The sequence below is a fragment of the Pollachius pollachius genome, assembly GCF_949987615.1.
Source record: "Pollachius pollachius genome assembly, chromosome: 16".
Taxonomy (NCBI): Eukaryota; Metazoa; Chordata; class Actinopteri; order Gadiformes; family Gadidae; genus Pollachius; species Pollachius pollachius.
In genome coordinates this window covers 4,283,381-4,305,964 of record NC_136949.1, presented here as the reverse complement: position 1 = coordinate 4,305,964, position 22,584 = coordinate 4,283,381, and the positions used below count along the sequence as shown (strand labels likewise).

General features: G+C 48.8%; 2 protein-coding genes across 2 annotated transcripts; both read right to left on the bottom strand.

The window, feature by feature from the left end:
- Positions 1-22: 22 nt before the first annotated feature.
- On the bottom strand, positions 23-6,010 carry batf (basic leucine zipper transcription factor, ATF-like). The gene is made up of 3 exons (XM_079753159.1): positions 5,870-6,010; positions 4,234-4,338; positions 23-368 (listed from the first exon to the last, which is right to left on the bottom strand). The coding sequence occupies exons 1-3, from the start codon at positions 5,933-5,935 to the stop codon at positions 51-53; spliced, it is 489 nt and encodes a 162-aa protein (XP_079609285.1). The 5' UTR covers positions 5,936-6,010; the 3' UTR covers positions 23-50.
- A 5,352-nt stretch (positions 6,011-11,362) lies between these two features.
- zc3h14 (zinc finger CCCH-type containing 14) lies at positions 11,363-20,903 on the bottom strand. Its single transcript, XM_079753992.1, has 17 exons — positions 20,755-20,903; positions 20,357-20,399; positions 20,135-20,249; positions 19,820-19,860; positions 19,312-19,477; positions 18,090-18,651; positions 17,142-17,329; positions 16,924-17,024; positions 16,260-16,418; positions 15,410-15,496; positions 15,067-15,253; positions 14,673-14,863; positions 13,830-13,977; positions 13,525-13,667; positions 12,328-12,407; positions 12,058-12,164; positions 11,363-11,570 (listed from the first exon to the last, which is right to left on the bottom strand). The coding sequence occupies exons 1-17, from the start codon at positions 20,788-20,790 to the stop codon at positions 11,567-11,569; spliced, it is 2,358 nt and encodes a 785-aa protein (XP_079610118.1). The 5' UTR covers positions 20,791-20,903; the 3' UTR covers positions 11,363-11,566.
- Between the last annotated feature and the right edge of the window lie 1,681 nt (positions 20,904-22,584).

Sequence of the window (22,584 nt, the reverse complement as noted above, 5' to 3'; positions counted from 1 at the left end):
CAGGTTCCGGCTGGGCGGAGAGACGGCGTTCAGAGACGGCCCCCCGCTGGTCAGTGCTGGTAGTGCGGGCCGGCCGCCACGTGCTGCTGGTGCTGCTGGTGTAGGTGGTGAGGTACGGGGTGGGGGTGGAGGTGGTGGGGGTAGCTAGTGGCGCCGCCATGCTGCCCAGCTGCCGCCGCCGGGAAGATGGGCTCCGGGCTGTGGGCCGGGTGGCCCCCAGTGTGGCCCCCAGCGTGGCCCCCAGCGTGGCCCCCCGTACACAGGGGTTCGTGGCTGCTCAGCAAAGAGGACAGGTACTTCTTCTCCTCGGTGAGCAGCTTCACCTCCTTCATGAGCGCAGCGTTCACCTTCTCCAGATCCTCGCTCTCCTGGGGACCAGAGACACAACACGACGCCGTGGGTTAGGGGAGTGGTTCTCAAACGGAGGAACGCGTACCCCTATGGGCAGGGGCGTAGGAATGAGTTTAACATTGGGGGGGACACATATCGGAAACCTGACAGATCCGGTATAATTTTTAGGTGGGACAAATGCACCTGTCTCCGATATTGGAGGGGACACGTCCCCTCCGTCCCCCCCGGTTCCTACGCCCTTGCCTATGGGTACTCTGGAGTACTGCAGGGGGTTCTCAGAAAATAAGAGTTAAAAAGATGCTCACTCATTTTTTTCCACCCTGAGCGAGTTTAAATGCTGAAAGCTAGACAAAGTCGAGAGAATAGAGAAGTGGTAGAAATGTAAATGTGCAAAAAAAGAAGAAAGATAAACATACGCTGTCAATTCCAGGAAGACTATATTTGAATAGGACTCCCCTCTACATGCTCCGACCCTCCCCTGGTGTTGCGCTTCTTTTTTTGGGAGAAATGAGCCGACAGTTGCATGAAGCACGGACCCATGTTTCTCGCTAAATTGCAATTAGTTAGCATATCACTGACTCTTACTAGTCGACTGAGTGGTGGGATATGCAGCAGGCCTGATATGTTGCTTGTGCATCGCAACGCAGCATCGCAATGACCGCCACCATTCTGGGAGCGCTGCAGAATTGGAATGTTAGTAATTATGTAGGTAGAAATAGTTGTTCGGTCATTGTTGAGGAATTAATCCTGAATTGATTCCTCATTATGGGGAGAAGTGTTGTTTTAAAAGTGTTAAGAGTGTTTAATATGCGAAAAAGTTTTGATTAGCCTAGGATAAGGTATATTTACATTTACTATAACTATAACTCTGGGGGTTTCTCCAAAAAGATGATGTTAAAATACATTCACAGGTACTATGACTGAAACCGCGTCGACCTCTGCTCTGTGCAGAGGGAAGAGGAAGAGGAGGAGGCCTCGAACGCAACACAATTCTCACGGGGATCGAAAAGGTCATTGTTTCGCGACCACATTCAGCCCGAGGCCACTCTGATCGTCAGACACAATCTTTCCTGGGGCAAACCCCATCGTCCCGGGTGACGTAGCCTGTCACCACGCAGCCCTTCCCACGCATGTCATCTTTACCAGAAGTGATAACCTGTTGCCACGGCGGCCCCAAAACAACTGCCCACGGCCTCTGCTCCTCCACCGAACAACGTTTACACGGAACTCGCAACGCGGCTCAAAAGCAAGTGTGAAAAAATAAACTACTCTGGACGAAACAGGAAACGCCTCTCGGCTCATAGTAAAGGAAAAAAAAAAGATTACCTTCCTGTTTATGACAGAGAAGAACGACTAAAGAACCCAAAGAACCACGAGAACCCGGTCTGTGTGGCTGCGGCTCACTCGCTCTTTACACTGAAACACCTTCGGAGACGGGATCAGGACCGCGATTGCCGCGCGTGGGAAGACCAAGTCATTGATCGAGTTCACAAACACCAGAACTGCCGCCGCCCCCACAACGCCTTACTTCTTCTCTGTTGTTTTTATTCAGATAAAGTTCAAAAGAATAAGTGGTCTGCGCAAGAAACGAGGTGATGATGTGCTGACAGCAGGCTTTGGTTCTTTGGAAATCCCTCCCTGTGTTCCCCTGCACGGCTCCACGTCACAGGGACGTTATAGGGCCGTGGGCTGGAGAGGGCTGGTTATCAGATCTCAAATATGAAAACAGTTCCGGTAAATATCCCCTCTCTCTCTCTCTCTCTCTCTCTCTCTCTCTCTCTCTCTCTCTCTTTCTTCTCCCCCTTTCTTCTCTCTCTTCTTCTCTTTCCTCTCTTTCTCCCTCTCTCTCGTTCTCTCTCTCCCTCCCCCTTTCTCCTCTCTCTCTCTCTCTCTCTCTCTCTCTCTCTCTCTCTCTCTATATATATATATAAATTAATATATATTTACACAGTAATGACCAGAAGGGGCGGTTTCTTACGGCCAGCTCTCATGTGTCGTCCAACACGTGCCGATGATGGCAAGAAAAAGAGCAATGCCAGTGAATGAGACAGCTGTGTTTAAATTCAGTGCTATAATCTCAGCCCGGGCCCACTTTCACTTGGCTCCGCAGGGGCGTGAGAGAGGGATGGAGACAGGGAGAAAGGGAGAGAGGGAGAGAGGGAGAGAGGTAGAGAGAGAGAGAGGGAGAGAGGGAGAGGGAGAGAGGGGGAGAGAGAGGGGGACAGAGGGGGAGAGAGAGAGACAGGGAGAGAGGGAGTGAGGGAGAGAGGGAGAGAGGGAGAGGGAGAAAGGGGGAGAGAGAGGGGGACAGAGGGGGAGAGAGAGAGAGAGGGAGATGTAGAGAGGAAGAGAGGAAGGGAGAGGGACTGGGGAGAGAGGGAGAGAGAGAGAGAGAGGGAGAGAGGGAGAGGGAGAGAGGGGGAGAGAGAGGGGGACAGAGGGGGAGAGAGAGAGAGAGGGAGATGGAGAGAGGAAGAGAGGAAGGGAGAGGGACTGGGGAGAGAGGGAGAGAGAGAGAGGGAGAGGGATGGAGAGGGGAGAGAGAAGGAGAGAGGGAGAGGGTGAGAGGGATGGAGACAGGGAGAAGGAGAGTGATAGGGAGGGAGAGAGAAAGGGGAAGAGGGAGAGAGAGGGAGATTGACAAAGGAAGAGGGAGATGGAGAGAGACAGAGATAGAGAAGGCAGAGAGGGAGCGAGAGAGAGACAGCACAAGCGAGAGAGAGAGACAGCCCGAGAGAGAGACAGCAAGAGCAAGCGAGATCGAGAGACAGCACGGGAGAGAACGTGAGGAGGAGGCCCACTCATGCTAATATATTCCTGAGGCTTCTGTGAAAACACGCAGCGCTTGCCTCCAAGTGTGCAACACAACAGAAGCCGTGACACACCAGCGCCACATGGTCAGGTGGAGTCTTGTAAATATAACAGAACGCCCGGGCCAAAGCTCTCCCTGAGCACTACATGGGTGCAGAGTAACATATCTGAGGGAGACTGGTGGAGGAGAGATTCATCTCTGTCTACATGGTAAATGGACTGCATTTATAGAGCACTTTTCTGACCTCTGGCCACTCAAAGGCTTTACAATATTGACATTCACTCGTTCATACACACATTCACACGACGGCGGTGTCAGCCATGCGAAGCGACAGCCAGCTCGTCGTGAGCAGTCAGCGTGAGGTGTCTTCTTGCTCAGGGACAACTCGACACTCTAGGAGGAGCCGGGGATCGAACTAGCAACCTTCAGGTTACCAGCCTAACCCGCTCTAGCTCCTAAGCCACATTCCGCCCAAATGGTGGGGAAGGATATGCCTTCATGAACTAGAATCTGAGGGGTTCCTTCAGCGACAAATAACGAGTGACAAGTCCACCCTGGTGTGCTTTTCTTGCTTACTTCTGTGTCGTACTGCACATACAAATGTGTGTGCGCGCGTGTGTATGTTTGTATGTGTGTTCCTGCTGTCCCTAATTTGGCCAGATATCTCTAATCAGAGCTGTGACCTTCATCAGGGTGTCATCATTAGGCTGATTCTAGGCTGGGCAGATTCACTCAAACCCTCAAACACAGACGCACACACACTCGCACATGCACACACACACACACACACAGAACCACACACACACACACACACATGTGCACCTGAAAACACACACATGCGCACAGTGCACCCAGATTGACCTGAAATAAACTGTAAGCCCCCCTTCCCCCCATAGGATACACAAACTAAACTATCTCAGTAGTTGTATTAGTAATAGCAGTAGTAGCCAATTTAGAAAATTGAGAGACAAGGCAGGACAATCTAGTTTTGTGTGGAGAGGGTTTGACTCTCATTCAGAACGGCACCAGGTCGGATCTCCCCCCAGGTCTATGGAAACTGTGTTTCTCACCAGGTGTAGCGTGTCAGCTTTCTGGGTCTGCCTCATTCTGCTCTTCTGGGCCGCGATTCGGTTCTTCTCCCGTCTCATCACCTTCTTTGCATCATCTGAGGAACCCTGCGGAGAACACAGAACCACCAACCTTCAGTCTAGTGTGGAGAACACAGAACCAACTGCATTCAGTCTAGAACCAAGAACACTGTAGAACAACAGCCCTCAGTCTAGAACCGAGAACACCATTAAACCAACAGCATTCATTCTAGAACTGAGAACACTGTGGAACCAACAGCATTTGTCTAGAATCGACAACACCATGGAACCAACAGCATTCATTCTAGAACCGAGAACACCATGGGTTATTTATATAGTTTTGCCCACAGGTAACTTCCCAAAGGTTGCTTCCTGGCCCCCTGACCTTATATGCCCCTGCCGCATTCAATTATATGCTAGTGTTTAGATCCAAGATAGAACCGAGATGGAACCAAGACTGCTGTTTGGTGAATAAGGCCCATATATGGAAGGTAAAATATGCCTTAAGGTTGTAAAAATGATTATGGTCGCTATGGGACTTCACCTGAATAATAACGACGTGCCCCACCCAAATACCTCGACATAGACAAATACTGTGGTTATTAACAGTTTGACAGTTTGAGACATAGGCGTTTTTTTTTTTGTACCTGATGGCACACAGTTAGGGGTGTGGCTGAGATATGCCCTGGATTTCACACACACACATACACACACACACACACACACACACACACACACACACACACACACACACACACACACACACACACACACACACACACACACACACATACACACCCTGTTTCAGGTCCCAAACACCAGTAACTGTGATGAGAATTACGGTGCATCCGCAAAGTGCTGACTCAACTGTAAAGCCACTAACAAAATGTTGGCCATTGAGGAGACACCAAGACATATCCCTCTCAATGCTTTCTCTCAATGATCTCACTTCAAAATAAGACATCATCTAGCTTGCATAACTTTGAACAAAATCTCAACCTCAATGTTGCTCGAAGTGGTATCTCGTTAACTTCAGAAGATAAAGTCGTGCGCAGGAGACATAGCGCATGTCACAGGCATGTTGCATTGCACTGGGCTTTGGAAACATGATACAAGAATGTGGACATGAATCTGTGGGGAGATTTGAATAAGTTTGCACACACAGGCCCAGACCGGAGCTCCTGATCTGACAAGTTAGCACAAGTGACTCGGAGATGAGCCATAGGTCGCGTTACCCAAAGAAACCACATGACATCTCAGGCAGCATTCATTCATTCACAGCTTCTCGTACTGCGTGCGATCTGGCTCCCTGTCGCCTGAGCTTTAGTCATAAACAACATCTCTGCAATCCCCGCTGTTTCCCCCATGCAGGCGATATTTGAATATGAACCAATATGAACACCCTCAGACCCATGCAATAGCTGGTTTCTTCTGAGTGTGTGTGTAGCTTTCTCGCCCCCCCCCCCCCCCCGTTTAACTGTTCAAAAAGCCAAGCAGGTAAAGAAGGGTAGATTGAAAGGGGGAGAATAACATTAATTGATTCTACCCTCTCTCTCTCCTGGCGGGGGACAGAGAGAGAGTATAGAGAGAAAAAGAGAGAGAAACGCTACCGACTTACCGGTTGGCTGGCCGGTGAAGGAGACCTGTTGTAACTTGTGTCATTGCTGTCGGAGCCGTGAGCCATGCCGAGTGTGGCGCCTCCGATCCCCCGAATCACTCTGCACCGCTTCTGCTTTCACTTTAGTTGCGATGTGTCTGCACGCCTATCAGCGTGTGTGTGTTTGTGTGTGTGTGTGTGCGCGCGCGCGTCTGAGCATGCGTGTGTGTCTGTGTGTGCGTGTGTGTGTGTGAGAGGCTGCTCTGAGAGAAACCTTCTTTTCACTTTACCAGTGATGAATCTCTCTCACTCTTACAACCCTCCTCTATTATTTGACTCTCACCCACACTCTCTCTACCTCCCCCCCGCCCCTCTCTCTCTCTCTCTCTCTCTCTCTCTCTCTCTCTCTCTCTCTCTCTCTCTCTCTCTCTTGACTGTGCCTAATTAGCTGGGTTTTCTGGTAAGATCCACGTTATGACATTACCCCAGAAATCATGTGTCCGGTGAGGTCTTTACGTTCACCTCGGTGAAAACAAGGTGTTTGTAAACTCCGACTCAGAACCAAAACTCCCCGCTGCGTTTATCGTAAGACTGTGCAACCCCAGTCCATTTACTTTTTTCATACAGTGTGTGGCAGAACACACACATTTGTGGATTGAGAAACAGTCCCAAGGGATGTGTGTGTTTGATGATATTTGATTAATAAAGTTTTGATATCTACACTTTTTGTGGTTGTTTGTTTTTCCGTTTGACACTGAGTATATGTGTTGTATACTGTAATGTACTTATTATGGAGAGTAACAGTACAGGTTACTAAGGATATTACAAAAAACTAAGCTAAAACCATATTCTCCCTTATTTTTTCTAAAATGCACTCGAAGCAGTCGACCTATTTGTTGATTTGTATTCTCGCATGATTCTTGCACTTTTTGGTTGGGGTTGCCATAGTTGAATGGCCCTGGATAAAACCGTCAGCTGAATAAATGTAATGTAATTACCTCTTTCTGCTTTCAAGTTTCGACCAAATACTCAAGGGTCCATGTCTAGAAAGAGCGAGGGAGGGAGAGAGAGAGGGGGGGGGAGCGAGACAGAGAGGGTGTGTGTGTGTGTGTGTGTGTGTGTGTGTGTGTGTGTGTGTGTGTGAGAGAGAGAGAGAGAGAGAGAGAGAGAGAGAGAGAGAGAGAGAGAGAGAGAGAGATAAAGAAAGAGAGATAGGGAAGGAGGGAGGGAGGGAGGGAGACCGACCGACAGACAGACAGACAGACAGACAGACAGACAGACAGACAGACAGACAGACAGACAGAGAGAAATAGATAGAGAGAGAGAGAGAGAGAGAGAGAGAGAGAGAGAGAGAGAGAGAGATAGAGAGACAATGTAGAAAAGGAGAAGCTGCGTGGATGACAGGGTTTTGCGTATTCAGAAGCATTTTGCGGGCTTTTTGTCTTGCGCTTTCTGCTCTCTTGAATCTTGTGCACCAGCTGTGGTGTCCCGAGCAGCTCGCCATCTGAAGAAGAGGAGGCAGGGGGGGTTCCACCGACTGGCTGCCCACCTAGTGTCAGAAATCCCTCTGATTCACCAATGCTCTCTGCCCATGCTTAACAGAGGAGGAAAGTGTGTGCGACCACGACACAGTGTTCATGAGGGAAATACATTATCATTTAAGGCGAAAGGGGTTTCCGAGTAAGGCGAAAGGGGGTTCAGAGTATGCGTCCATACTGACCGTCGGAGGGGTAGATTTGATTTTAAAATAACCTGACCCTGCAGAAAAACACTTAACATGAAAGGCTTACGGTTTATTATCAATTAGAAAACTTTGAATAACATTAATAAGAATCCATAATAACGGTAAATATAATAATAATAATAATAATAATAACAATAATAATAATAAAAATACTAAATATTATTATTTTGATTCATTGCATATAGGCTATAGGCTTTGTGTGTGTGTGTGTGTGTGTGTGTGTGTGTGTGTGTGTGTGTGTGTGTGTGTGTGTGTGTGTGTGTGTGTGTGCGTGCGTGTGTGTGTGTGTATGTGTGTGTGTGTGTGTGTGTTTGTTTGTGTGTGTGTGTGTGTGTGTGTGTGTGTGTGTGTGTGTGTGTGTGTGTGTGTGTGTGTGTGTGTGTGTGTGAGAGAGAGAGAGAAAGCGTGTGTGTGTTTGTGTTTGTGTGTGGGTGGGGGGACACACCATTTATCCGTAGGGACTTACAGGAAATGAGACATCTCATTAGAATGAGCCTAGGTAGACTATAGAACTCAATGCCCTTTGGTTGGTCTGCTTAACCCTTACACCGCGGGATGACGTATTTGCGTGTCTTCACAATGGTGGTACCCATGCATGGTAAACTGAAGAAAAATATGAAATCAAATATGTTTTTTTATTATTGTAAATATAATTAAATATTTGTCTCGCAAGAAGCCTGGTGTAGTATAAATTAACTATATATAACGATATATAAATTTGATTCATGCCCACACATGTCCATACAAGATATTTGTTCCCCAATTCTCTATTGGGATGATTTCCTCTGTCCCTAAACGTTGGAACAAGGTAGAATTAGTGGCACAAGACCGAGAAGATCGAATATAAAAAAATAAAAGCTGAAAAGAAAAAGCGAAATCACGACGAAAACAGCTTCACTGGCAGAACAGCCCTCCCACACAGAAACGTGTTTTGCGCTATAGCCGGATTGTGCGGAGCTTGGCTGACGGACAGACGTTTCTGGTACTTGGCATTTAGAGCGCTCCAAAACTGTTGAATATGAAAAAATACATAAACAGAAACTCCTCAAACGGATCAACAGTCTTGATTCTGCCCAGAAAAACATAATACAGACAGTTGGAAATACAGGCTGCGTCTGAGTGCACGTGTGTGTATGTGTGGGGGTGAGGATTATTTGGGGATAGTTTCGATAATCAATTCCCCTCATACAGATGCATCTGCACATCGTGTAGGCGTCTTCTAGTTAAGGTTTGTTTTAGGTGCGTGCTTGTGTCTGCGTGTGTGTTTGTGTGTATGTGTGGGGGTGAGGATTATTTGGTAATAGTTAGATCATTAATTCCGCTCATACAGATGCATCTGTACATAGGCGTCTTCTAGTTAAGGTTTGTTTTATGTTTCTTGCCACTAATATTGTTTAAACTATGAGATGGCCTGGATAATGCTTAATTTAGGCTTAAACTTACTAATACACCAAAAAAACGTTTTTTTTGTCGTGTAACATTGTAAGCAATGGATCACAACGACACGCACACTTTGACATTAATGTACCCGTTTGAATGTGTGGGCTAAATGTAAGGCTGTACAAACCATACAAGCATGATGGCCTTGTATTGAACACCCTGCAAATATTCCACTGGGAGTTTTAAAGAGCTGCCTGTCACCGAGGACTTTAAAAGGGACTTTAAAAAATAATTCTACAGTCGAGATTTAATCAGTTCGAGTGATTAAATTGTAAAAAGATTACAGAATCAAAGCAACTCTGAAATTATTGTTGACCTCAACCTTTAAGTTATCTTTATCCTATGTATTATATTATTATTATATTATCCTATGCCTACCATGTTTCCCAATTACCACTCCATGGGAAATAACATGCGTTTTAATATAAGAGATCAGAACCAGTATAGACACAATCTTTGCTCCTTTTCGGTAATGAGGTGAAACATTAAAACATGTGAAACATTAATGCGTCAACACTGTCCACTTAGTTGAAAACAAGTAAACTGCTGAGCTTATTGACAGTTGAATGGTAAACTAGGGACATCTGCTGGGTGGTTAAGGGAATTAGTTGGAGTAAATGTCATGCTTTCTCACCACCTAACCAGTAGGAGATGCTGTTGGATGGGATGTTGAGCTTGCCATCGGCTATGTTGTAAGCGGTCAGAATATCCAAAGTAGTATGAAATAAGCCCCGTAATTACAATAAAGGTGGGATAGCCTCTTTAAATGTTGCGTGAATAATAATCATTCATAAAAAGCAAGGCATTTACTGTAATATTTACAATTTTCAGCATTGAGGGGAAATGAAGTCATGGCAATTGCATACTATTTAAGAACAGTATGGTGTACTAACGTTTAAAATCTAACTCCATAAAAAAAATGTAGATCGATTTTATCGTAAAAAGACTGAGTCCCGCTATTTTGCCCAGGCTGCACTACAGCGTCTATTCACGGGCGCGAACCCACTACTGAGCGGCACGGGGGCTTTGACCTGCTCCGTTTCCGACCTGGGCCGATTCACCCCTCCTTAGACGACCTGGTAGTCCCGGGCTCCCCCAGGAGCACCATATCGATACCGAACTTAGCGCGGACACCCGATCGACATAGCCCACTGCAGCTCAGAACTCCTGAGCTCAAACGATCCGCCAGCCTCAGCCTCCCAGTAGCTTGGATTACAGGCGCACGCCACTGCGCCCGGCGAAAATGTACTGCGCTGGTAGTGGTTTTGTCTTCGACAACCATGACGTCATCCCAACGCTCTCTCGCTCTATCTGGTGGTCAGAAAATGATTCGCAGCTTGGGAGCGTTACAGCCCCGTTGTCAAATATATCTAAACTACAATTAACGTGCCGATTATGCCACGATCTTTATGTGCAAGTAGCGTATGTGAGATTGAAATGGTAAATATACCTTTCCATGTGGAATATGTTGCCGATTACTATGGTTGTCAGCAAACCGCACTCCATGCAGGTAAGAGCTTCCCTTGGGATTTTGAGGTATCTTATTAATTAAGTAGAACAGCAAAAAAACATTTCAGAAGCAGAACTCTGATTCTGACTGGCTTAGACTGAGGAGATTTAGGCAACACAACCACTGAAGAACAACGCTTTTAGTTGGCTTCAGGTTCATTATCGGACTAAGATAGCCAAGAGTAGGCTACATTAAAATTAGGGCAGTTATGTTCAGCCAACGTTGATATTTCAGAGTGAGACCATCTTGATCTTGCGATTTCTGATGTTTCTTGCTTAACCGGCATGAACTCGCGAGATCAGCATGTTCTCGCGAGGCATCGATGGAGTACTGACGGGGAACCTATAGCTGTGTGCTATGAGTCAACCACCGTGGCCGCAACCAGAGCTATTTAGAGAGCCTTCTTTCTCTCTCTACATAGTTCCGGCCACAACAGTCAACTATGAAACTAATTCTCACGTTTTTTTTCCTCTTAATGAAAGCCTTCAGAAAAACTGGCAAATATATATAATTAATATGTTATGACGATATGTTTCAAAATCCAGGTGGTTTTATTCAATCTGCAGACATTTATAGGCTATTATGGTCACGTTATTGTAGCTATCATATTTCTATTTTATTTTTAGTTCCCACTGCTAATACTTGCTATGGATAAAGGTTTTATTGTATTTACTAAATGCACACCTAGTAATTTACCCTAAATGTCCAATGGTATCTGATCATTGTACTTTGTGAATATTATGCAAAATCGTGTGCTTGATCATTCTTGGGTGTAAAGAAGGACACAATTTCAGGCCTCATAAAAAACACTGACTTTATATTGAGGATATTTTAATACATCCAACATTTCGAGAAAAGTCTACAGTTCCACTTACACAAACCTTTCATAAAATGCATTTCACAAAACATGGAAACTAAAAACGTTAAGATTGGGGAACCAAGGACTTTAGAAAATGATATCAAAATTCTATCTGGTCGTCATCGTCGCAATACTTTCTTCTTGACGTCTGTGGATCGGTCAGCTCTAACTGCAGCGGTGGAAAGACAGACACATGAATTAGTGTTAGACCAAATAGGAGTATCAAGACATGAGAGTTCTTCCAGCCACAATGTTAAACCGTTGATACAAACATTTGTTTAACAACGAGATCAAATGACTAAAATCCTTTTAAATCCTGAAATAAAATACAAACCGCTACTTTGCCATGAAAGATAAACAAACCCACGTTTCAGCGACACCAACCAGGCGTTGGAAAATCTTGAACTTTTATTCATATTTATAAATGACTGGCTAACTGGAAATGGTGCATTTCAACACGTGGCCCAAATTCCCTCATTGGCCGTCAGTCTGAACCCAGAGCGGTCGACAGTGAGGGAGAGACAGCATCAGGCCGGGCCGACGCCTCCTGCTAGAGGGAGGCTACAGGTCACACCCTGCTGGGACCCAGACCTCGTGAGCCCGCCTTTGTGGCCCGTAGTGAGATAGGGGGGGTTGGGGGTGGGCTGGGGCCGTACCTGCTCTGGGCCTTGGTCCACTTCAGGGCGTGTCGGGGGGGCAGGCTGGTGGTGGGGTGGTAGAAGGTGCAGCCCGCTCGCTTGCACTGGGTGGCGAAGCGGCACGGCTGTGGGGCACAACCACACAATGTCAACACGTCAATGTATCATGTTGATGTAGGACATGTTGATGTGTCACATGTTGATGTAGGACATGTTGATGTGCCACATGTTGATGTGCCACATGTTGATGTGCGACATGTTGATGTACAACCAGGTAACCGTGGTTACCTTGGGGTGATAGAAGGCACAGTCCATCTTCTTGCACTCTGGGAAGAAGCGACACACACTGCCAGACTGCGGGGCTGCCGCTGTGGACACACACACACACACACACACACACACACCGACATGTCAGCCAATCACGTCAGCTCCTGGGATTTCCGCTTCAACAACAACCGCCTTTTCCAACTACGCCACCATGGCAGCGTCATTAATGCATTGTTCAACCGGCAAAGAAGGGGAACAATATTTATTTTATGTTATACAATTTTTGCAGTACTTGCATCCTCCTGTGAGCTCACTGTTCATTATAATTACCCCTTATACTCCCATCCTCCTTCTCCTCCTCCCCTCCACTTCTCTCAGTCCGTATACGAAAAAAACTAATAGTTACTTTGAATCTTCTCAACTCCTGAACTTCCTGAACTAGAAACTAAAAAACATTGTTTTCCTGGGGCAGTGGTATTCACTATTTTTTTCAGGAGAGCCGCACTGACAGGATGACGTCAACAGGAGAGCCATTTTTACCGCAAAGTATCAAAAGCTATAAATCCAGTCATAAATAAGTATGCCTGCTTAATAATATGTCCTCCCTGAAGCAGTGTTTCCCACAGAATTTTGTGAAACTGTGGAGGGAACCCGGTCCTTAGCGGGGTCCGGGGGCATGCTCCCCCGGAAGAAAATTTGGTACCTTTTAACCTGGAATGCATCAATCTGGTGCACTTTGAGAGGAAAATTAAGACTTGTGTGACTGTGTGCTATTTTCTGGAATAATGTGGAGACACTGGGTCACATAACATGGAAGCTATTGAAGAATAAGTTAATAAGAATAAGTCCATCCAAAGAGCACATTCTCTCTTGTTATGCAGGAAAACCGCCAATCTGGCAACCCCGCTGTCAGCGTAGAGCCGAGCAAGTTTAAAAATATTTTCCAGACAAGGCTATATTTCCACCTTTTAATGCCGCTGTTGATTTATTTTTTAAATAATTGTTTTTTTAAATATCTGTATTCACTGCATGATCATATCACTGTATATTTTTACCGCCATGGGAGCCGCAAATAGAGGCTTGGCGAGCCGCATGTGGCTTGCGAGCCGCGCAATGAGTAATGCTGTCCTGGGGTAAGGATAAAAGCTGATTTGGCCTCAGTGCGAGGGAGTGTGGGGATACGTGTGTGTGTGTGTGTGTGGGGGGGGGGGGGGGTACCTGGTCTGGGCGGGGGAAGGGGCGCGGGTGCCCGTCGGGTCACGTGAGTGAAGGGACAGTCGGGCTTTGTGCATTTGCCGTCGTATTTACAGTTGGGATGGACAAACAGACACTTCTCCCCGTATGTGCAGTTAGGGAAGGTCCTGCAGACAGGGCATAGAAGAAGAAGAAGAAGAAGAAGGTGAAGAAGAAGAAGAAGAAGAAGAAGAAGACACTTGGTTAGACTTCACAACTCAAACATGGAAATTAAACTATTTGTAATGTTGTTGTTGTGGTTGTTGTTGTTGTTCTCCCCGGCTACGTACTTGCACTGTGTGGTTGGGTGATGGTAGGGGCACTCGTCCCCACTCTTGCACACGGGCCAGAAGCGGCATCGCTCCAGAACCTTCTGCCTTTTCTGGGGAACGTTGGCGCCATCCTCGTCCTCTTCATCGTCCACCTCCATGCCTTCATCTGGGAAGAGGGGAGCAGAGAGGCGAGGAGGGGAAAGGGGAGAGGACAGGAGAGGAGAGGAGAGGAGAGGAGAGGAGAATAGTTGAGAGGAGAATAGTGGAGAGAAAAGGAGAGGAGAGGGGAGGAGAGGAGAGGAGAGGAGAATAGTGGAGAGAAAAGGAGAGGAGAGGAGAGCAGACGGGAGGAGATAAAGGGTAAAGAGGAAAGAGGGGAAAAGAGTAGATAGTAAAAGTAGGATGAGGAGTGTAAAAGAGCACAGTAAAGGAGAGGAGGATAGAAGAGTAAAGGAGAAGGGGAGAGGTAAAGAGAGGAAAGGAAGAGAGGAGAGGGAAGAGGAGTGGAGAAGGGGGAGGACAGGACAGTGAGGTGTGATGCATGTGGTAGTCTGAAGGGCAGACCTCAACAATTTAAAAGTTCAACCTCCTTAGGAAGGAGTAGCTACCCATATGAGGCACCGCCCCCCCCCGCACTGAACCCCCCCTGGAGCCTACCGTCGGCCATGTTGAACCCGCCCCCGGAGCCTACCGTCGGCCATGTTGAACCCGCCCCCGGAGCCTACCGTCGGCCATGTTGAACCCGCCCCCGGAGCCTACCGTCGGCCATGTTGAACCCGCCCCCGGAGCCTACCGTCGGCCATGTTGAACCCGCCCCCGGAGCCTACCGTCGGCCATGTTGAACCCGCCCCCGGAGCCTACCGTCGGCCATGTTGAACCCGCCCTGGAGCCTCTGCAGGATGCTGCCCTTGGCCTGCAGGCCCAGCCGGGAGGAGACGGGGGCCGGCCGGGGGCTCTCCAGCTCCATGTCGCAGTCCGCCATGTTGCCCAGCGGGCTGGGCACGCCGTCCAGTGTCACGATGAACTTGGGGCTGCCGGCCTCCGTCTCCTTGCTGAGAGAACAGAGCGGACGGTCGACCGGGGAGGAAGAAGGGAATCACGGGGGGGCCGTGTGTGTATGGCTGCATATTAGCGACTGTGTGTGTGTGTGTGTGTGTGTGTGTGTGTGTGTGTGTGTGTGTGTGTGTGTGTGTGTGTGTGTGTGTGTGTGTGTGTGTGTGTGTGTGTGTGTGTGTGTGTGTGTGTGCGCGCGCACCTGGCCTGGACGGTGCGGGGCCCCCCCGGTCTGATGAGGTCCCCGGACTCGTGGAGCTGCAGTCGGCTCCGGACGGGCGTGTCCTGGAGCGCGGCCCGGCTCATGATGAAGGAGCGCGTGTCGAAGGCCTTGGCGTCGAAGGCCTTGGCGCCGTTCTTGGCGCCGTTGCCCCCGGCGACGGCCACGTCTGCCACGACAACAACAGCATCGTCGTGACGTCAGCTCGCGGACGGGTCTCGGGGAGATAGAGATACCCACCACCGCCCGAGACCCCCCCGGGACTGCCGCAACAATCGGATAAAAATGGCACATGGTTGCTCTTCAAGTGTAAACTTAGACTCACTGGGGTTGGCCGGCTCCTTTGGGACACTGGAGACGTTCTGGGGCTGGTCCAGCTGAAGGCGTGAAGCTAGAGACCTCGGGGGGGGCACTAGAGGAGAACAACAGATGAGAAGAGGACCGTCGGGCCGGCTGGTGAGGATCTGATCCAGGGTCATCGATTCAAAACGCCGTCGGCTGGATCACATTTACATCACGTTTGCCGCATGCTTTTACGAGGCTTCTCTGCGTGACCTACTTTCTAGAAAGAAACAACTGCCGGACAGAGTTTGGAGCAGCTAAAGAATCAGTACTTCTTTGTGGCAGTGCAAAACACCAGAAATCCACACAGACACCCACAGACAGAGAGAGAAAAAGACAAAGAGAGAGACAGATACAGAGAGAGAGAGAGAGAGAGAGAGAGAGAGAGAGAGAGAGAGAGAGAGAGAGAGAGAGAGAGAGAGAGAGAGAGAGAGATACAGAGATACAGAGAGAGAGAGAGATACAGAGAGATACAGAGAGAGAGAGAGAGAGAGAGAGAGAGACAGACGGAGAGACAGATACAGAGAGAGAGAGACAGACGGAGAGAGACAGATACAGAGAGACAGATACAGAGACACAGATACACAGACAGAGAGAGAGAGAGAGAGAGAGAGAGAGAGAGAGAGAGAGAGAGAGAGAGAGAGAGAGAGAGAGAGAGAGAGAGAGAGAGAGAGAGAGAGAGAGAGAGAGAGAGAGAGAGAGAGAGAGAGAGAGAGAGTCCTCCGTGGAGTGCGTTCTCAGTCCAACACGAGAGCTGCAGACAGCCCCGACCTAAGCAGCAGCTGCACATGTGCGTCCTCTGGAGCGGTCCCGGCAGGGGACTCGTAGCCTACCCAGCGTCCGGGCGGGGGGCACCTCGGTGGGGCTGTAGGAGGGGGCCTGGGGCGCCAGCGTCTGGAGGTGCTCCTGGACCAGCTGGATGGCTGCCGTCATCTCCTCGCTGCTCGCCAGGCGGGTCCGGGGGGCCACGGGCACCATCTGCTTCTGGGAGTCTGGGGGGAACCGGGGATCGGGTTCAGAGCCGAACGGGTTACAGGGTAATCCCTCTGACCCCCCCCCCCCCCCCCTCCCCACACACACACACACACCCCTCTTACGCAACTATTGTGCGTCCTGGCATTTAAAAATGGGACTTAGCATTGTGTAGAGTCTTATCCTAGCTATCGCGGTTGCATACGGGGAATGGGTTAACCTAGTGATTGTTAGCGCTCGGCACTCGGTTCTACGAACCTCCTTACTGTACCGACCGCGATATAGTGTAGTTTCTCTTTCTTATGACAAATGTTCCTAACGTGAGCCTCTTTGGATAAAAGCGTCCACCGCACAAAGAGAACGGTACGAGGTGGTCGTCGATGCCAAAAGAGATCAACTCCACGGTTCTGGAAATACAGTGGTCACCGTTTGTGTCCTTCTCTTTATTGCCTACAACTCTTCCCGCGATGTACGGCGACATGCATCGTGGTCGTCGGTCACAGCAGAGCCTGGTTCTGGACCTACTTGCGGTGAAGGCGGTGGTCTTGGTGATGGAGTCCTGGGCCTCAGAGATGGCCTTCAGGATCAGGTTCCTGTTGGCCTGCTTGCCCGGCGGCAGGGAGGGTCTGGGAGGGCATCGGTTTACATTTACCTTCTGTCCACACATCGTTTGACACTATTGCGCAACGGGAACCAATAGGGCCGTTATTGATCCAGGCGTGTGCGTGTGACGGAGGACTCACTTGCGCTCCGGTTTGGAGGGCAGGGACACGCGGCTGGACATGCTCCTGCCGCCGTAGCCCTTTTCTTCCTCCTCCTCCTCCTCCTCCTCCTCTTCCTCGACGTCGTCGCTGTCCTGCTTCTCGGACCGGCGGTTGACCCAGCCCACGGAGCTGGCCACCGGCGCCTTGCGCTTGCGCGACATCTCCCCCTGGACAAGGATAAGATGTTTAGAGGGTTTGTACAACAGAGTGCATCATGGGATCATCATGGGCATATTGAGAGGACTCCAGAGCATTGTATGGAGGGGACCGGAGACTTATACTGAATCAATAGGTTAATATACCGCATCCTAGGCGAATGAAAACTTTGTTTTTCAGCGTCTCACATGAGAATCATTGCAGGATTTTCAAACACAACAATGTCTCCCCAAAAAGATAAAAAGTTACACGATTGATTACTAAACAACAACCAAAACAAACATAACGACCAACCCAATGGACAAGCCCTGTGAATGGCTAATCAAATGACGGACATGCCCTGTGAATGGCTAATCAAATGACGGACATGCCCTGTGATTGACTAATCTAATGACAGACAAGCCCAATGATGGGCTTATCGAATGACGGCCATGCCCTATGATTGGCTAATCGAATGACGGCCATGCCCCATGATTGGCTAATCGAATGACGGCCATGCCCTATGATTGGCTAATCGAATGACAGACAACCCCTACGATTGGCTTATCGAATGACAGACAAGCCCTACGATTGGCTAATCGAATGACGGACAAGCCCTACGATTGGCTAATCGAATGACGGACAAGCCCTATGATTGGCTAATCGAATGACAGACATGCCCTATGATTGGCTAATCGAATGACGGACATGCCCTGTGATTGGCTAATCGAATGACGGACAAGCCCTACGATTGTCTAATCGAATGACGGACAAGCCCTATGATTGGCTAACCTGGGAAAGCTCCTCCCTGCTGCCGGTCTCATAGCGCCCCACCCGGCTGGAGGCCGCCCGGGTGCTCCGCCCGCTGCCGCTGCGGCTGTCCTGGTGGTGGTGGTGGTGCCGGTGGCTGTCTCCGTGCCCCTGCCTCCCGCCTCCGCCTTGGTGGGCCGCGCCCTCGTCGGCGGGCCGCCCCCCCGAGGCCAGCCTCCCGCTGCCGTGGTGGGCACCGGACTCGTCCGAGGACCGCCCCAGCCTCCCGCCGTGGTGGACGCTGGTCTCGTCCGAGGACCGGCCCCCTGAGGCCAGCCTCCCGCTGCCGTGGTGGACGCTGGTCTCGTCCGAGGACCGGCCCCCTGAGGCCAGCCTGCTGCCGCCGTGGGAGGGCCGGTAGAGGGGCGCGGTGGGCCGGCCGGAGGGGCCCCGCTGGCGGCCCTGATTGGCCGACTCCGGGGGCGTGTCCTCGTCGATGAGGTCGTCGTCGTCCATCTCGGGCTTGATGTCGAGGACGGCCTCCGAGGGGGGCTGCTCCATGAGGGGCTTCACGGCCGATGTGAGGCGGGAGGAGGAGCTCATCCTGTGGCGGGGGCGGGGGGCTGGTTAATGAAGAGGTCTGGGGAAATAACGAGCATCTTCGCCATTGAGCGACGGATTCAGCAATGCATTGATCGGGCGGACAGTTGGTTAGGGTGTTTTTGACTCTGGGTTCGGGGCTGAACCCCTGTATCCTCGGCTCAACCCTGTGTCCCCAGTTCAACCCCCCTGTCCCCAGTTCAACCCCCTGTCCCCAGTTCAACCCCCTGTCCCCAGTTCAACCCCCTGTCCCCAGTTCAACCCCTGTGTCCTCAGCTGAACCAACCCCCTACCCGTCCTGCTCCACAAAGAAGCGCCTCTAGAGCCATTCCCTGGAAGTCCCTTTGGATGAAGGCCTTGGCCACACAGGGTAAAGGACTGATTATGGTCCCACGTTCATGCAACGCAAGGTGGTTACAGACCCCTTACGTCCTTGCGGACGCTCCTTGCGTTCACCGCAAGGGCCTGACGTGCGCCTCCCAAAAATGTTAACCTTCCATCGAGGCGACGCAGCAGCAAGGGCTGTGATTGGTCTGCTCACTAAAACCAGACACAGAACCACAAAGGTTCACTACCGTCATATTCAGCCCTTCACAACACATTCTAAACAGAGTCAACCCGGCTGGCGACTGACACTGGAAGCAGCATATCAACCCAGCCGTACCTGTGCTCCTGGGCCGAGCTGGACACGCGCGTCTCGTTGCGGTCGGAGCGAGAGCTGGACACGGCCAGGGCCTTGGCGGGGTCCGCCCTCTTCTCTCCGCCGGAGGAGGACTGCGTCTTCCCCGACACGGAGATGCTGTCCAGCTGCAGCTGAGACGACGCGGGGTCTGTGCGCACCGAGAGAACACACGGGTCAGCGAGGGGAGAATTGAGATTCACCGGCGTCGGCTTCAAGTGATCTTCTCTATGTTTACATGCACACCAATAAACCGATCATGTAAAGAACATAGATTGGTTTATTCTTGGGGTATAGTAACAGGGACACCAAAATAACTCTTAATTCAATCTTTCCATTTACTTTATCACATTAAACATGAGTGGCCATGTGAACACAGTAATCAACATAGAAATAATGTACTGGGATCATGGCATTGGTCTATTTTTCCATCTAAACTGTGCAAGTAAATATACTGACATTTGGGCAAACCTTTGCATCAGAGTTCACTTACCAACTGCCACAGATCTCAATTTCTCAAGGACACCATGTAACCTATAAAATAAATGCAAAAGTGCCATTTAGTTCAAACACATATTACACTATTTTAAATACAATGAATATTCATTTATTGTTTCAATCATGTTTCTGCAGATCATGTGATCTGCAGTTCCATAAAATAAGTTGAAGCAAATGAGGGGGAGGGGTCGTTCTTCTTGAACAAAACTTTAAGAAGAACCCAACACCCGGGTGAAAGAGTACCAAGACGTCGATACTTTAGGGGGGGGAACCATCCAATTATTATTATCATGATCGTCGCTATTATTACCAGACTGTGAACTTGATCGTGTTGCCCCCTAGAAATAGAGATAGGTCGTCCCCCATTTGCTGGGACGTCTTCTTGTTGGCCACCATCACCATGATGTAGTCAGGCAGCTCCTCGTCTGAGGGGAGAAACGGGGACACGGAGTCAAAGAGAAGCTTCAACGACACATGCAAACACGCAGTGGGTGTCGCAGAATGAACGTCTGCGGTGCATTCGTTAACTTACCGATATACGCGCCCAGTTCTTGCAGCTTGCCCTTTATGGCGGCCTGCAACGAAATAACAAGACATGTTGGGCAGGTTTGAAAACACTCTGGTCGCTTGACCAGATATGGTGCTGCTGGCTTTGCTAATAGCTAGCGTGGTGCAGGCAACCTTCTGAATGGGCAGGTGCACATACCAATCAACAGTACTTCATCAAACGCGATTGGATCAATGAGATACTGTGCACCAGGTAACAGAATCGGCTGTAGCGTGTGATAGGTGGGCGTGGATACCGATATCAACACATAACCCTATAGCTAGTAGGCTAGCCATGGTCCAGTCGTGCTATGCTAAGCTAACGTTTACTTACTCGGGCCTAGATGCAAAACAAGTAATTCAAGGGGGAAATCTCCTACTCACCCGTATTTTCTTGCTAATCTCCGTCCCAATTTCCATGATTGCGTTATCCTAAATTAAATACAGTATTAGAGTTAAAGAGTGGAGTTAAGTTGTTAGTAGTGTTGCCCAAATCAACACTCCGGTGAAACGTTAAACAGTGGTGCACCTTCTACGGATCTCTGCTGTGGACATTTCTCACACGGTTTGTCAGTATGAAAATACTGCCACCTGGCGATGTAAGTAGTCACCGTCCTATCTCACACAGATAGGACAGCGTCTGCTTAATCTATGAGGAATTATTAACTAGTTTATTGAAATAATATTTAAAAATAAATAAATAGTTCGGCACTGCCTAGTCATGAAAAATGTTCTTCGAACAAAGAGTAGGCTTCATTTTTAATCAGAGGCAGCCTATTTTTTTTAAAGGGAATTTGTGTCCAAAATTACAGTACAACATATAAAACAGTTTGATACTTCCTAATGATGAGAAATTGATCTCAAATATGCGGTCAGTTTTTATCGGAGTAAGCCTTTTTTTTAATAATGTAGTGTGTCCACTAGATGGCAGAATACACCACTCTAAATCCCTGAAACTTGAGATCTCTTTAGAATTTGAAATAATTAAAACCACAGTTCAGTACGATTGGCAACGATGGACTTCGAATAAAATAGTTCGTGTTGTTTGATAGCTTCTAGTCCAGGGGAACAGGGAAGGCCATTGGTAAAGATTTGGTATAATCAACAATGAAAACGTCCAGAATACTCACCTTACAACACATGTCATCAAGGGGGTACATGCTAGAGAAACATGGGTTGGATGATATATCGAATATGTGTCGCTGCTGAATTGTCAGCGCAACTGCATAAAGAAAAGAATTGCAAAAAGAAAAAGTTTCAGCCAAGTTCAAGGCACATTTGCATATGATCTGGTCTCAAGCAGATACCTTGACTCTGTTGGTTGTTATGTCATATTTGGAAGGTCAATCTGTACATTTCCCCCCAAAACTCTCACCAGAAGTAACCACTTAAAGGGTTATTTTTCACATTTTCCTTCCGGGGGGGCATGCCTCAGGACCCCCCTAGCGTTGCTAGGCTACCAACTCACAGCACCACTGCTACAAAAACATCTAGGGAAAACACTGTGTCATGTGTCCAATATTTTATTTAACCCCATGTCTCTTTAGCCTGTATGCCCTTGATAACATGGTTTTAAGCAGTGCTGAACCTACTTATTATCTTACATTTACATTTACAATTACATTTAGGGCATTTAGCAGACGCTTTTATCCTAAGTGCAATTTCCCCCCCCCCCCCCCTTCATTAACAGAACATATATGAACAGCAACATATCAGTAAAATCAAAAAGAATTGGATGCGTTATAATAATTCAAAGAAGCTTTAGGTTTGCCGCTGGGTTTGATAACCGCAGCGTCCCAGAACTGCGTTTCCTGTTATGATCATTTCAATGGCAACCAACAATGACAGGAACGATCAGTCTGTGGCTCTCTCTCTCACTCACTCTCTCTCTCTCTCTCCCCCCCCCCCCCTCTTTCTCTCTCTGTCCCTCTGTGGGTGTTTGTGTGTGTGTGTGTGTGTGTGTGTGTGTGTGTGTGTGTGTGTGTGTGTGTGTCTCTCTTTCTCTTTCTTCTCTTTTTCAAGGACAAAAAGCCCGCACACACGCTCTGTCTTCCCGCCAGTTGCAGGTTTTCCACGCCGCGCGGGATCTAAATTACTCGATGAGCAATAGCAACTGTTAATACTCTGTACTGAGTCCATCTATCTGTCCGTCAATCAGCTCTCCCTCTCTGTCTCATTTCCATTGCCAAAGCACAAAAAGAAAAATGTAAAGTA

Bases quoted from the DNA above. Each gene is read 5' to 3' on its own strand.
- zc3h14 (XM_079753992.1), bottom strand. From the start codon at position 20,790: ATGGAAATTGGGACGGAGATTAGCAAGAAAATACGG. The intron at 20,250-20,356 runs GTAAGTTAACGA...TTCTCCCCTCAG, and splicing joins AGAACTGGGCGCGTATATCG to ACGAGGAGCTGCCTGACTAC. The intron at 19,478-19,819 runs GTAAGTGAACTC...CGGTGCGCACAG, and splicing joins ATTGAGATCTGTGGCAGTTG to ACCCCGCGTCGTCTCAGCTG.
- batf (XM_079753159.1), bottom strand. From the start codon at position 5,935: ATGGCTCACGGCTCCGACAGCAATGACACAAGTTACAACAGGTCTCCT. The intron at 4,339-5,869 runs GTAAGTCGGTAG...TGTTCTCCGCAG, and splicing joins CTTCACCGGCCAGCCAACCG to GGTTCCTCAGATGATGCAAA. The intron at 369-4,233 runs GTGAGAAACACA...TCTGGTCCCCAG, and splicing joins AAGCTGACACGCTACACCTG to GAGAGCGAGGATCTGGAGAA.